The following is a 15,098-nucleotide window of genomic DNA, read 5'->3' on the forward strand; positions in this document are numbered from 1 at the left end:
TTGCTGACAAGAGTCTGGCACCTTCTGGCTTCGCTTGCTTTCAGTCGCCACCTGAGTTTCTGATCTGATCTCACATGTCTCTGCGGCCACCTAGGAATCTCGCCAAGGGCCCAAGGCAGGACGCACACGAGCCTTTGGTTTCCTGCTTCCACACTAGCCTGGGTTCCCCGCCTTAGCCCCCTCACGTTTTAATCCACAAAGCAGCTTCTGCAAATAATAGCACACACCACCAGGTTTGATTAATTAACTGCACGAAAATGATGGGGAACCAGTGAAGGAGATAATTATGCAAAAACAGAAAGTGTCAGATTTACTACGTGCGCTAGTTCTTTCTGCGTGCTGAGGGCTGAGGGGGGTGTTCTGGTTTCCCTGGAGCTGCTTGGGGAATGAGCTCCCCCGCCAGCAGCTCCTGCTCGGAAAAAGGTCAGGAGGGAGGCAGGAGATGGGACAGAGGCGGGGTGTGTGGGAGGGGGTGTGAGCAACGGGAACAGGACACACCTGATGAGAGGGACCGCAGGCCATTCCCAGGTGTGGTTGCTAAAGGAGCCCTTCTGGGCCAGCCCTAATCCTTTGGGGGTGTTGGTGCCATAAAGCCCTTTGCTCCATTTCTTCTCTGTCCCATCCTACTTCTCCCTGCCTTACGCCATCCGTCCTCCCCCTGGAAGGGTAGACCCGGGGTTGAGGTGGAAGTAGGGAGAACAGACATTCTGGCCCAGTTCCCCGACCTGCTTGGGCCGGCCCTCGGGGATAGAGGAGTTTCTGGGGGTGAGTGAGGCCCCCCTGCCTCCAGGCTGTGGGGATCATGGGGGTGGGATCTCACTGATTCCCAGTAGCTCCATCTTTCTATGGGGAGGCCTGGCCCAGAGCAGGACTGGGGAGCACCTGACCCCCCCCCGGCATCCCCGGGGAATACCCCACCACCCTCCATCCCTGGCCCAGTCTACAGTGCCCGTTTGCCCCTCACTGTGGTATCTGGAGGTCTTGGGGTGCACCTTCGTCCCTTCTCCCTGGAGGCCCAGCTGGGTGGGGTGCCCAGGCATGCCGACCCACCTCCTGCCCGCCTCGGCATCGCGGTAGTCCTCGATGGCCAGCCGGAGCTTGCGCCGGTGCAGGGAGCTGCACACGCCCAGACCCAGCTCCAGGTCTTCGTCACTCAGGCTCAGCAGCATCTGCTCCCCAGGAAGGTGAGGACTGAGCGCCCAGAGGGAACGTGTGCGGTGGGCGCCCGAGACCCCTAGGACCTGCTGCTGGCTGCGGCTGAGCCCGGAGGGGTCTGTTAGCATGAGGCTGGGGCCCAGCACCCGCCTGTCTCCCTGCACATCCTTCTCTGGGGTCCACGCAGAGCACTTGGTGCATCCCTGCTCCAGGAGGTGGGAGGAATCACATCCTGACCAAAAGAGCCCTCTGGCCAGTCCTGCCCTCCTCCAGCCGGGTACGGGAGGGTGAGACCCAACTTAAAGACGCAGAGGCCCAGGCTCGGAGGGCTACGAGCCTTGCCAGGGAGATGCGATGATTTACTGGGGACACTGGGGCCTGAGGCCAGTTCAGCTGGCTCCTGGAACACGGCTCCTCCTGGGGCCGTGGGGTGGGGTGGGGTGGGGGGTGGAGCAGGCCAGCTCCGGGTTGGTAACGGTCACAGGAGGGAGATGCGCGCTGGGATCCCGGAGGCGCCCTACCTTCCCGCTCTTCACGTTCTCCGCACAGGCCTTGACGTACATGGGCATGGCCATGACCACCTCCAGCCAGGCCTGGACGGTGCCGGCCTTCCAGTGGGACATGGGGGTGGTCCTGACCAGCTCCACCTGCTGCAGCCGGTCCATCTGCTCCTCGCCCTCCGACAGGCTGAGGCTCTGCCTCGTGGGGCTGCACTGGCTGTCCGAATCTGCAACACACAAGCGGGAGCTGCTGGGGAGACGGGTGGGGGCTGCGGGGGGTGGGGGGGCTGCAGGGAGGGGGACGGGTGCAGGGCCTAGGCAGGCCGGGCGCAGGGGGAGGGCAGGGCGTCTTCCCCACGCATTTCTTCTCTCCAAAGTCAACGGGCTCCTGTTCCGTTTTTTTTTTGCCGCCCCTCCCCCATTACAAAAGCAATCGGTCCCCGCCCCCCCAACAGAAGAACTGGGTCTTAAAAACTTAATCCAGGAAAGGATGAAAATAAACCAGAAAGTGAAAGTCGCCCCAGATCCCACGCCACCCGGAGACAGCAGCTGTTAGTTGTAGTTAAATAGTCTTTGGGATACACAGATGCCCACGCTCACGAACACACACAGACCCACGCGCAGACACGGTGCTCCCCGCTGCGCGATGTTCCCATTTACCCCGCGGGGGGCCATCCCCCCACCTCCGGGGAGATCTGTGGTTTCCTTCCACAGCACCGCGGGATGCCTCAGGGGATGCTTTGTACTCTATGTCGCCTGCCTCCTACTGACGGGCATGGGTTGTCCCCGTTTCTCGCTATTGTGAACGACGCAGCGCAGTTATCTCCGGGCAGCTGGGTGACAGCCTGGTGACTTATTTCCTTAGGATAAACGGAGCCTCGGCTCCACTCATTACTGCACCCACACCTGTTTCCAGAGGAGCCCCCCATCGACGAAAATGTTAATCCCCCTGCATTTCCCAGCCCGACTCTTCCGTCCGTGGTGGGACGTAACAGCACCTGACGAACGGGTCAGGTTCAGGCTACAGAGACTTGACCGAGACAGAGAGAGAGGGAGAGAGGGAGAGAGAGAGAGAGTCTCTTTCTCTAAAGCAGGGTTACAGACAAACACCCACGCAAACCCACTACCATGAGAAATGACAAGTATTAAAAAAAATAATAAGCCTGGTGAGAAAGGACCCTGCCGATACTGTTACATTAGAAATGATCATGACGATGTAAAAAAAAAAAAAAAAGGCTTATCCATCAAATTGGCCACGTGGTTACAAATCTGCGTGCGAAGTCCCTGAGCTCGGGTGCCGGGAAGGATGAGGTTACTCTCCTCTTGCTGTACTTGTGTGTCTCATCAAAGTTCCATGACAAACATGTACAAATTTTTAACAAAAATTGGAGAAATTAAATAGGAAGCGGTATAAGTGGTTATTGAGGGGAGGTTGAATGATGAGCAATGCCTCATTCGTGTTATTGGAACATAGGTGCTTAATGAGCAGTGCGTCACTGGGGAATATTTTTGACAATAATCTAATCGCCAAGTGAAGAAGGACAGGTCACGACAGCAGGTGCATCGTCGGCCCAGCTGCCTTTTCGAGGTGATGTGGACAGGAGTACACGACGGAGAGCTCTAATTGTGTGTGCATGCGTATACGTGGGCATTGACACGTATAAAATACTAGTTGGGATAAATGTTTAAAGCCTGCGTGCAGAAAGGGGTGACGGGTTAATTGCATGTGAACGTGTGTGTGTGATCGTTTTGTGCCTGTGTGAGTGTGCGAGCGTATTTGCACGTGTGTGCCTGCTTTCCTGTTTCCCACGTTTCCTGCAGCGAGGTATGCTATTTTTGAGGTGTATTTATTTTCTAAATGGAGAAACGCAGCCTAGAAATCTTTTTCGAGTTACGACGAGTCCGCTCTCCCCGGTGCCTTCACCCCTCCCCGGCCCTCGTCATGTAGACTCTTTGCAAACAGCTCCGTCAGCTTGGGGACCACGCACACAGCCCGCTCTGCCAACACCTTTTTCCCCAAGGCCGCGAGCCTCTACCTGGTAAGCCCAGAGCCCCCCCGGAGCATGCAGCGGGTGGGCAGGAGGATGCCGCCCAGGCGGAGCCACCTGACTCGGGGTGGGCAGCCCTCAGGCCTCATGCCCCGGTTTCCAGCACCATAAGATTGGCTCGGTGGTGCTCCCTGCCACCTGCGTCCTCCCCTGGGCTGCTCTGGGGCCTCAGTGACTGGGGATGCTGGGGCCTGTCTATGCCAGATGGGGAGGGCTTGAGAAGCTCCTGGAACATCATCGCGTTTCCCTTCTCGGGTGGGAGGAGGCCTCTTCCCTGCCCCCAGGGAAACGGCAGATGGGCATGGAGCTCCGTGCAGGTCGCCAGCCTGAGCACACGTTGCCATGACGCCCGGGAATGCGGGAACAGAAGCCTCCTCTGCAGCCCTGTCTGGGGCCCCTGAGTTTCCGCTCATCGCCAGCCTAGGTGTCCCTCCCGCTGGTCCCTGGCTCCGCAGGGCAGGCTTGGCTTGCAGGGATTGGGCCCTGCAGGTGTGAACCCCGGGCACGCCGCGGGGGTGTCCTCCCGGGTGGGAGAGAGCCGAGAATCACTGCGCTATTCCTGTCGCTGAGCCGCGTCTCTGTCACACGCTTCCGGGAAGGTGAGAGACGAACATCACTCCTCCTCGTCGTATCTGGGTACCTGAAGTTCTAAGACACAGCCCGCGATGTCCACTTGGACTGGGCCTGTGGAAAGAGGTTTTGGAGTTGAGCAGACGTCGGCTCTGGGCCAATTTCTTGACCTCCTGAAGCCTCTGTTTTCCCATCTATAACATGGGTATAACGATCCTACTGTCTACCTCCCCGGTTAATGACTCATGAACTCCGCACGGGAAGCGATGGTAGGCCACTGGGTACTTGCCTCAGCCCCACCGCCTTCCTGGGGTGAACTTGGCTTGAGTTCAGCTCAGGAGCTTAGGGGTCCCACTTGGGGTCAAGCCCACCGGGGCCAAAACGCATCGTCCCAGCAGGACTCGGGTCTGGTCCGGGTGGGAGAGGCCGGGCTCCCCGCGAGGAGAGGGGCGGGCTCGTGGGTCCCAGGCCTGGGGGGGGGGGCGGGGGCAGCACGTGGCTGGGCCTCCCCAGGGAAAGGAGGAAGGAAGGAGAAGAGAGGCCCCGAGAGTCAGAGAGAGACTCAAAGAGCAGAAGCCTTCAGGAGAGAAGCAGCGCCCCAGGAATGACAGGTGTGCAAATACTTGGGGGTCATTCTGCAGCTCGCGGGCCCGGCCGCTGAGGAGAGCCGGCTGTCCTCACCTGTCGTCACCTGCGGGTGGTGGGTGGCGGGTGGCGGGTGGCATCCGGCTCGAGCATGCAGGAGGCCCAGCTGGGCTCCTAGGAACAAACCACGCCTTTGCCACCGCACCACCTCCGCCCCCCTCCGCCCTCGCCCGCAGGACTGAGCCCCATGACAACACTGCAGAAGGCCCGACGGGGCGGGGGCGTCTTTGGGGTCATAAACCATTAATTAAAGGCAACTTCCAAAATGCAGGCATCACGGGCCCAGGTTTTCTGTCTGGGGTTCCATCAGTCCTGGCTTTTATTCCCCTCTGTCTCAGCCCTGACGGGGGGAGTAGCTCCCACGTCGAGTCAGGCAGGGAGGCGAGCCGGCCGGGCCGCTGGCAGAGGCCGAGGGGGTTCCATCTGGATCCTTCCAGGTGGGTCCGGAAGAAGAGGTTCTATGTTCTCCTGCCAGGTGGATATTGTCTGGTCCCGAGAGCCTGAAATATTTCCTCTCCGGTCTGTCACACAAAATCCTGTTCAGAAACCTTCGGGTTCTGAGGTCGGCGCGGGAGTGGAGAGGCCGGGGCCTGACTGCTGGCCCTTCCATTGCTCTTGGGGAAGAGTCTGGAATGTGCTCGGCCTCACCGTTGCCATCTGTGAAACGGGAAGACAGTAAAGTCTAACGTCACAGGCCTAGGTGAGGCTGAGCGAGGGGATGGACGCTGCTCACGGTTCCCTGCCTGGTGTCCCGCACGGAGCGGGGGCCTCCGCCCTCTGCAGCCTCACAGCTTGCACACCCCACACCGGCTCCGGCCTGCGAGGAGCTACACACGGCACGTGGCTGTCGAGCACCTGCTCCGTGGCTTGCCCACACTGAGAAGAACCTACAGTATGGAATACATGCTGAATTCTGGAGACTTTGTCCAAAAAAAAGAAGAAGAAGAAGAAGAAGAAGAAGAAGAAGAAGAAGAAGAAGAAGAAGAAGAAGAAGAAGAAGAAGAAGAAGAAGAAGAAGAAGAAGAAGAAGAAGAAGAAGAAGAAGAAGAAGAAGAAGAAAACATAATCTCAAGAATTTTTATGTGGATCGCATATTGAAACGACAATATTTGTGGTAACTACACATTACATCACCTAGTTGTTAAAATCCGTTCCACCCGTTTTTACGGGTAGGTCTCCTAGAAAATCTAAAATGACATATGTGGCTCACGTGAGCCTCTTCCTGCACCGAGCTGGATTAGACGGAAGGTTTTGTTTGTTTTCCCTTCGCCTTTCCCCCCCTTCTGTTGGTGTGGAAATGAGGGAGGCACCTGATTTCTCTGCTTTGGGGTCAGTGGTTCTCAAAGTGCGGCGCCAGCAGCACCTGGGGACTTGTTAGCGATGCAGATTCTAGGATCCCACCCCGGAGTTCCTGGGGCAGTGGCTCTGAGGGCTGGGGTCCAATAATCTGTATTTTAACAAGTCCCCGCCCAAGGTGTTTCTGATACACGCCAACTTCTAGAACCACTCTTTATTAGCTACCCTTGAAAACTTACCGTGCGTATTTGACTTAACAAAACCTACGGTTGAACAGGATCTTAATGCTCTGCCCTAAATAGTAAGTTATTTGAACATTCTGATCACCCCTTCTGACTTACCACCTACCGTGTCCATTATTTTAATTCTGTCCTTTTGGGGAAAAATAAAACCCCACAATTTTAGACACTGTCGTCATGATGATTTTTATCCTGATAATATTTGCTTAAAATAATTTCCCTGCACGTTAATCACGGTGTTCACCACTCTTCTTGCGTCTCAGACCTAATGTCTAGGATGATTTTTCTTATTCCTGGAGAACATGATTTGAAAGTTCCTCTGATGAAGAGTATTTTCTGGGGGGTAAGCTCCTACAGCTTTTGTTTATCTGAAAAAAGCCTGTGTTTCCCCCTCGTCCTTCAAAGAGCTTTGCTGGGCACACAGTTGTAGGTCTACGGTCATTTCTTTCCGGCACCTGGAGGACGTTGCGCCAACACCGATTTCTGGCTTCCTTTTTGCTAAAGAGAAGGCAGCTGCCAGTCCAATTGTTCTTTCGTTAGCTCCTTTTAAGATTTTTCTCTTTGTCTTTGGGGTTCTGCAGCTTCATTACGATGGGGCTACCTGTGGATTTCTTCTTATTTTGACTGATTTAAATTGAGCTTCCTTCCTGTATCTCTCGGTTGATTTTTGGAATATCCTCAACCATCATCTCTTAAAATATTGCCTCTTCTCCATTCTCTCTTTGCTCTCCTTCTGGGATTGGTCTTTCTAATTCTATCTTCCCTCTCTCGTAAGCTGGTGCTGTCCACCAGAGATTCCTGTGATGGTGGAGATGCTAGATCATCCGCACGGTGTGTTATGGCAGACAGAAGCCACGTATGACTGCGAACACTCAAAATGTGGCCAGTGTACCCGGGGAACTGACCCTAAAACCTTATTGAATTTTAATTAATCCAACTACTGATTTACATCGCCACATGTGGCTAGTGGCTGTTGCATGGTGGACCAGGAAGCCCTGATTTCTCATGGTTTCCAACAACTTATTTCTCTGCATTGCAATCTGGTAATTTCCTTTGACCTATTTTCCATTTTTAAAATTCTCTCTTCAGCAGCTTATTCTTCTGTTTAGTCCATCCTCGGATTCTATTTTATTTTATTTATTTTTTTCCACACCAGGCGTGGAGCCCAACGAACGCTTTGAACTCACAACCCTGAGATCAAGCCCAGAGCTAAGATCAAGAGTCAGATGCTTCACTGCCTGAGCCACCCAGGCACCCCTGGATTTTATTCTTTTAATGTTACTCACTGTATACTTCCAAAGGTTCTAGTTGGTTCTTTTTACCTGGTCTTTTCATATTAGTCTCTTGTTTGCTCATGTTTATGACTTTGTGTTAAATTTTTTTAAAGTTTTACATACATATTAGCTTATATTTGATATTGGTAATTACTGTATCTGAAAAGCCCTTGGAGGGTCTACATCTGCTGTATTTTTCTGTGGACTCTCATGCATGCGGAGCTCACATTTGATCTTCTGGGAATCTCTGAGTCTGAACAGCAAATGCTTTCCTCCAGAGAGGATTTCTGTGATCCGCCAGGGGGGTGGGGGTGGGTGGGGGGATGGCACCTGATAGCAGGGACCATCTCAATCCTGTTAGGATGACCTGGAGAACGAGAGACCACTTTGTCACACCCCAGCGTTTACTTCCCTGTTCACAGTCCTGACATCAGCATCTGCCCCCAGGACAGACCCCGGTTTTCATACTTGGTTTTCGCTCACTACTTCTCTGCTCCCATTCTGGTCTTAGCTCATGAACTTTTAGTTTTGGATGGGGGCAGCGTGGGGATTTCCCTTACTTTTGGTGAGGCCAGAGATTAACATTAAAAACTATGTTTTATTTTATTTATTTATTTATTTAATTATTATTATTTTTTAATATATTTTATTTTAGATTTGGTGGTTTGGCCCGAGAGGACATCCCCTTGCTGTGTGCACAGTCCACCCTGTGCTCTTCACATTCTGCTAGTGCATGGGTCTGTCCATCTGCCCTGCCACAAAGGGAGTTCCAAGGTCAGGGGTCAAGTCTATCCCTCTCTTTATCACCCAGGCCTGCTTCATGGTGATGCCACCATTAAAAGACCAAGTTATGGGAAAGGGATAGTCAATAGTTTTTTTGTTTTTGTTTTGTTGTCATTGTTTTAATTTGAATCTTCCCGGGGACCTCTTGTGCTCAATATCCATCACTGTCTCCCTGGATAAAGCCCAAGCTCTTCGCATGACAAGGCTGGGTGTGACCCAGCCCTTTGCCGACTTCTCAGTGGCACACACCACCCCCCCACCGCACTTTCCAGCACTCCTGGTCCCCTCTCCCCTCTCGAATCAGTCACGCCTGCTGCTCTCTGCCTGGAAGCACCCAGCTGCAGGCTGCTCTGCTTGGCGAACGCCTATGAAGTCTGCAGGCTCTATCAAAATGTCACCTCTTCCCAGGACCCCTTCTCTGGTCCCCTGGTGTCGGCCGGTCACCACTCCCTGCAGCACATGCGTGTCCACGCCTCCACTCCACATGCATGTACTCACAGTACTCTCATTAATCCAGGTGCTGTTCTTGCCTGCACTTCTCACGGCTGACATTAATGAACGGCCATGGGATTATTTGGTGAGTGTGCCCCCCGCTAGGATGTAGACCCCATAAGGACAGGCGCAAGGCCCTCTTTTGCTCCCCAGATATCCCTGACATCTAGCACGGCCTCAACCTCTGCCGATCTCTGTGGTGTAAACTCACCCACCTCGGCCTGTGTCAGTGACCAACGAGAGGCCACGGGGTGTGGAGCCGGGACCCAGTTTGGGAGCCTGTATGAGCCAGAGCTGCCCACTACTGCCTGGACAGAAGGCACCCGTAGGTTTTGCTTAAAAGAAAGTGAGCAGGGAGGGGAGGCGGTGAGGAGGAGGGAGCAGGCCTCTCATCTCCTTCACACCTCCTTTCCCGCCACATCCAACTGCTTGCAGGCCCTCAAATGCACCACCACCCAGGCTCATTCCTTTTTCTTGGCTGATGGCAGGGGCTCTGAGCCTCAGCACTACTGAATGGCATTGGGGACCAGCTTTCTTTGTCGTGCAAGCTGCCCTGCTGAGGGGAGGATGTTTAGGAGCACACCCAGCCTCTGTACCCTGGATGCCTGCAAGCCCGCGGCGCAGCTGCCCCCAGTGCCCCGTCCTCCTGTTCTCAGCCTGCCCCACTCGGGCTGCCAGCTCTGGTCAACACTCACCCCCTCGGGCCGTGGCAGGCAGCCCCGGCACCACTTCTCCAGCCAGAAGCTGAATTCTCATTTTTAAAATGAGAATTTTAAAAGGTGGTTTTTAAAAGGGTGGCTCAGTGGTTCAGTGCCTGCCTTTGGCCCAGGGCATGATCCTGGAGTCCTGGGATCAAGTCCCGCGCCAGGATCCCTGCCCTGCATGGAGCCTGCTTCTCCCTCTGCCTGTGTCTCTGCCTCTCTCTCTCTATCATAATAAATAAAATCTTAAAAAAAATACTGCATTATGACATGAGAAAGTAACGTTTTACAGCCCAACAACCGTCACTGCATTGGATGGAGATGCTTCGCTGGGGCCTCAGCCTCAGCTCCAGTGAGCTCTGTGTCAAAGGCAGACCCTGGCGTGCCCAATCTGACAACATGGTTTCAAAGGGCATCAAGTCACTGGGCGTGTAGCTGCAGGAGTGACAGCAGGACCCAGGGGGAGGGGGTGCTGCCCACCTACAACACCCTGTCCCCAACACCCAGTGGGCCCTGGGGGGCCTTGAGCTGAAAAGCTGACCGTGCTCCTGCCCCCACATGTCCCTTAAAGTCCACGACACCACGAAGCACACAGAGAGGCCCAACAGAGCTACTTTACGTGTTCAGAGAAAATGTCACATTCCTTTGTTTCCCCTCAGTTTTGGTGCCACTGTCTGGCAAGGGCCTAAGCTTGTGCTCACTGTATCTGTCTCCTGGCCCAACAGGACCCCTGGCCCCAGCCTCAGGGGACATCCTGCCCCGGTCACCGTGTCCCACCAGCCCCTTGGAAGCAGGGAGTCCAACCCCTGGAGCTGGCAAGGCTCCACCCACTCTGTGCTCATTTCCCGGGTGGACGCCTGGCAACTATTTCCTGAGTTTACAGACTTAGGGGCAAGATATGAAGAAGAGGCCCAGGGAAGGCAAGCCTTCTGCTACGCAGTGACAACTACGGCCTGCTTAAAAAATATACACAGCAACGCTCCTCCTCGTTAACCCGTCCTTGTGCTGAACGGTGCCCACATTTGGGAAGTCCTTCTTAGTCTGCAATTGGAATTTCTTTGCTCTTTCATTTATGTGAGGGGCACATGCAGCTGGGGGCCGGCCTCTGCCTGCATTCCTGCCGCCTGTCCTCTCTCCCCACACATTTTCCTGGCTGGCTTTTCCGCTGCTGCGTGGGACTGGAAGGTGAAGCAGGGGGGATCTTTGAGAGGAGGCTGTGGGCTGAATGACTCTGCTCCTGGTGTCCCCGTGGAGATAGTGCGAGTCTGCATCTCTATGCCTCTTGGAGGCGAGGCTGGAGCTATGGGTTGCTGTGGGCTGTGGGGGCCCAGCTGTGCCCCGGGGTCCCTTAGCAGATTTTCAGCCTCTTCCAGTCACCGACCCTCCTGACTCCCCTGGGCCTCCGGACCTCTCAGGTTCCTTCTGGCTCGGCCCAATCTGCTTCCGTGAACCCTGTGGACTGTGGTCATTGTGATGATTGTGAGACCCCTATCCATTTGCTCGCTGGCACGGGGGACCCCCGCAGAAAGCCAGGTCCATGGGCCTCTGGCTCAAGGAGGGGCACTTGGAGGCAACGCCTTCCATGGGATCATCCTAAGCAGTTACTGCAAACTACCCAACCTCCTACCTCCTTCAAACTGCGTCCCGGCTGCCTAGAAATTTCCTATACAAGCGGGGAGCTATTTTGCTTCTTGCATGCAGGCCAGTTTAGGAAGAGCAAAGATGCCGATGACCAGTATTTCTTTAATGTCCTTCAAAATGAAGACGGAGCTTTGGCGAGGCTCACGGGGATGGGGGGCATTCTTACAACTTCGATGCCTACTAGAAATGCCAAGGAGAAAACTGGTGCCGGTCTTGGCTTTCTGGAAACGAGAGCACTAAGGCACTGGGACAGCCTCACCAGCATCTGCCTGGAAGCGGTGTAGTGCACCCCTGGACCCCAATTCTTACCCCGGTTCCCTCACCTGCTGTCTCCCTGGGCTGTTTCTATCTGGCTATTTCTGTCTGTCCTGCCTGAGCTCAGTTTCCTGAGCGCAATAATATACACTTCACATGAGGACAACATTAGGGTAACTTAGGTGGCCTCGTGTTTACACCTGTAGCCTCAGCCTTAGCCCGAGGCCTGGCATTCAGGAAGTGGCCAGCCGGTGTTTGTCGAATGACTTACTGAGTGTATGCCAAGGGCCTACATTCCTCTGACACTCAGTAGACGCCAGCAAGTCACGTCCTCCTCTCCTCTGCCGGCTTTCCTCACTCCCCTCCAACCCCCCCCACCCCCCGCCAGAAGCCAGTGCTCCTCCTCAGTCCTCGCCCTGACACCTGCACCATGTCGCTGGGCCTGCAGGGTTACAGCTGTCTCCACGCTGGTGACCAAGCATCCTCCTGAGCACCTTCACCTGACCTCCTCCCTCTCCATCTCTGAGTCCTGTAGAGAAATGGCGGAGTCGCCTGGTGGGGCTCTCAGACCACAGACAGGTTGATCCCCCATCTGACTGCAGCGCCAGCCATGTGGGCCTCTGGGCGCCAGGCAGGCTCTGATTCCTGTGCTGACTCCAGAGTTTGGAGGGCCGCTGGCCCCTGCCACTCCCCAAACACCCCAAGCTCTGGAACCCCTGCTCTGGTCCCCTGCTGCCTGGCTGCACAGTGAGGGCAGGGCAAGGCAGGCAGGCAGGAGAGCCCTCTGGTGAAGGCAGACACATAGCCCACGGCAGGCAGGCACCCCGACTCCTTCCTTGATCCAAGCGAAACACAAGCACCCCCCAGAGAGGATCTAGACTGCAGGGAACAGAGCAGGTGACCTGCAGACAAATTGGGGCCATGCAACTTTCAGCTCCCCAGAAGAACTCATGTTGTAAAAACAAAAAAATAAAAAAAAAGTTGCCGATATTAAGGAGTGTAGTGTATTCTGTATTTTTGACTTCTCTTGAAAGATCAGGACTCTGGAAGCCCTGGAGCCCAGTGGGGCTTGCTTCCTCACGTGGGACAGCCTGCAGCACCCAGGCACCCACTTCCCTGACCACCCGAGGCCTCGGGGGCTGAGAAATAGCAGGAATGAGGCTGGGACGCGGGCAGCCCGGGACCAGCTCACTGGAACGCTCAGAGGCAGGCCTTGGCATCACCCACAACCCCCCTGCTACAGCTGATCTGAGACAGCGCTGGCTGGCCAACGGCCTTCCAGCTCACACGGGGAGCCCCCGCGACCAGGACGGGGACCGGGACCGTGACAGCTCACCTTGCCTGCTGCTTTACAGCCTGTGGGTGAGCACACTGCCCCCCTGCCGTGAGGCCCATCGCACAGATGAGGAAAGTGGAGCTCAGAAATGTCCACCAGTCATGCAGGCAGAGCACAGCCAGGTCCCCGAGCCTGTGTTGCATGTCACCGGCCGCCGCTTCCTCGCGTGGGAGACTCCTGCCACAGCGGGACGAGCAGCTGCCATGGGCTGGCCGTTTCTATCCGTTGGTTATTTCATCTTTGCAACAGCCCCAGGAGATAGGCAGTGTCGTTTCCATTTTACAGAAGGGAAAACTGAGGCTCAGGGGGACCCAGAGATCCGCTTAGGGTTGCACAGCTAAGTACTGGCTCTGGGATCAAGCCCGGAGAGCTGGGTCTCAAAGCCTGGGCTTCCCTCAATACCCCTCCCTGCAGGGCTTGGTTTTTATCGATTCTGCTGGGGTCAGGCTGTCACTAAAATGAATCTGTGTTTCCTGCACGCACAGGAAGGGATGGAGGGACCCTGGCGAGGGTTCAGACACCTGAGTCCCGGCCTGTTATCTCTGAGCCTTGCTCTGTAGACAGCCGTCCCATTCCCTCTGGCTTGCAGAGCCTCCTCTCCTGTCACCACGGTCCCTGCAGCGACAGCTGTCAGGGGCAGTCTTCTCTCCTCCGTGGCCTGCCTGCCCCCGAGCACAGGCTCCCTGTCCCCCTCTCCTGCTCCCCCTGAGACATCAGCGTCCTAACCAGGCAGGGAGCTGGCACCGTGTAGGCACGGAGCCCCTTGGGATGTGAGGCCAGGATCTGTGGCCTGTCCCAGGGAAAGCCATCGGGCCACTCGGAGCTTGGGCAGGGGACAGGGCAGGTGGGGCCCGAGGTCTGGGCAGGACGGCGTGCCCGTTGCTGTCCCTGCCCCAGGGCCCTGTGTATACCTGGGACCAGGAACAGCAGCGAAGTAAGTATCGTGGGGCTGGCGTTCCTTGGTCAGCCTGTGGGGCCGTCCCCCGGGTAGAGGCTGCACGCTGACTCGGGGTCTTTCTGGGCACAGCGGATGCTCAGCCATGGAGACGTCCACGCTCCACCTGGCCTTGCTCCTGGCGCCCTCCTGAAGGCCCATGCGCATCCCATCTGAGCCTCAGGGACTTTCTAGGGCTCAACAAGGTCAGGATGTGGCACGCTCAGAGCTCTCCGAGAACCCCCAACTTGGCACCTCCAGGCACAGAACACAGGGGCTGCGGGGGTCGCCGGGTACAACACGTCCCAGAGGGCACTCCACGGAATGAGATAGAAATGCACGGTTCTGTGGTCAAGTACGTTTGGGAAACACGAAGTGGGAAAAAGGGAGATATTTTTCTTCACTGCAGAACTTGTCAGAGTCTTGAATAAGCTAATGTGCTGTGTTCAAGATCTCTAAGGGTTGGAGACACAGCATTGTTTCCAAGACAATTGACCCAAGGATTTCTTTCTTCCTTCCTTCTTTCTCTTTCTCTTTTTCTTTTTCTTTCTCTTTCTTTCTTTCTTTCTTTCTTTCTTTCTTTCTTTCTTTCTTTCTTTCTTTCTTCTTTCTTTCTTTCTTTCTTTCTTCTTTCTTTCTTTCTTTCTTTCTTTCTTTCTCTTTCTTTCTTTCTTTCTTTCTTTCTTTCTTTCTTTCTTTCTTTCTTTCTTTCTTTCTTTCTTTCTTTCTTTCTTTCTTTCTTTCTTTCTTTCTTTCTTTCTTCTTTTTCTCTTTCTTTCTTTCTTCTTTCTTTCTTTTCTTCTCCCTTTCTTTCTTTCTTTCTTTCTTTCTTTCTTTTCTTTCTTCTTTCTTCTTTTTCTTTCTTTCTTTCTTTCTTTCTTTCTTTCTTTCTTTCTTTCTTTCTTTCTTTCTTCTTTTCTTTCTTCTTCTTCTTTTTCTTTCCTTTTTCTTCCCCCTGCTGAATCTTGTGCTCTGCAGCAGCTCAGAACACTGTCCTGGGAGTCAGGAGCCCTGGGTTCCAGAACCAGCTCAGCCACCAATGCCCTGCTTGGCAGTGGGCGACTCCCAGCCCATCCGTATCATGAGAGGACTGGGCAAGAAGCCACCGAGAGCCCTGTCAGCTCTACAGGTCCTGCCCCCCTGGTCCTACCTGGCAGCCTGGCGACTGCTGAGCTTGCCTGGGCCTGCCTTTGCACCCGTCCCGAGGGGCCTGCCCTGTGTCTCTCACG

At 54.9% G+C, this 15,098-nt stretch overlaps 1 protein-coding gene across 9 annotated transcripts in view; it reads right to left on the bottom strand.

The window, feature by feature from the left end:
• The window catches only part of KAZN (kazrin, periplakin interacting protein), a 1,010,923-nt gene that overhangs the window by 19,120 nt on the left and 976,705 nt on the right, over window positions 1-15,098 (bottom strand). For all 9 annotated transcript variants that reach the window (XM_072828267.1, XM_072828268.1, XM_072828272.1 and 6 more), the window contains 2 exons: window positions 1,677-1,882; window positions 1,051-1,169 (listed from right to left, as the gene is read on the bottom strand). In XM_072828267.1, coding sequence (XP_072684368.1) covers window positions 1,051-1,169; window positions 1,677-1,882 — 325 coding nt within the window. The remainder of the gene's footprint in view (window positions 1-1,050; window positions 1,170-1,676; window positions 1,883-15,098) is intronic.

This window comes from Canis lupus, chromosome 5 (assembly GCF_048164855.1).
Source record: "Canis lupus baileyi chromosome 5, mCanLup2.hap1, whole genome shotgun sequence".
NCBI lineage: Eukaryota > Metazoa > Chordata > Mammalia > Carnivora > Canidae > Canis > Canis lupus.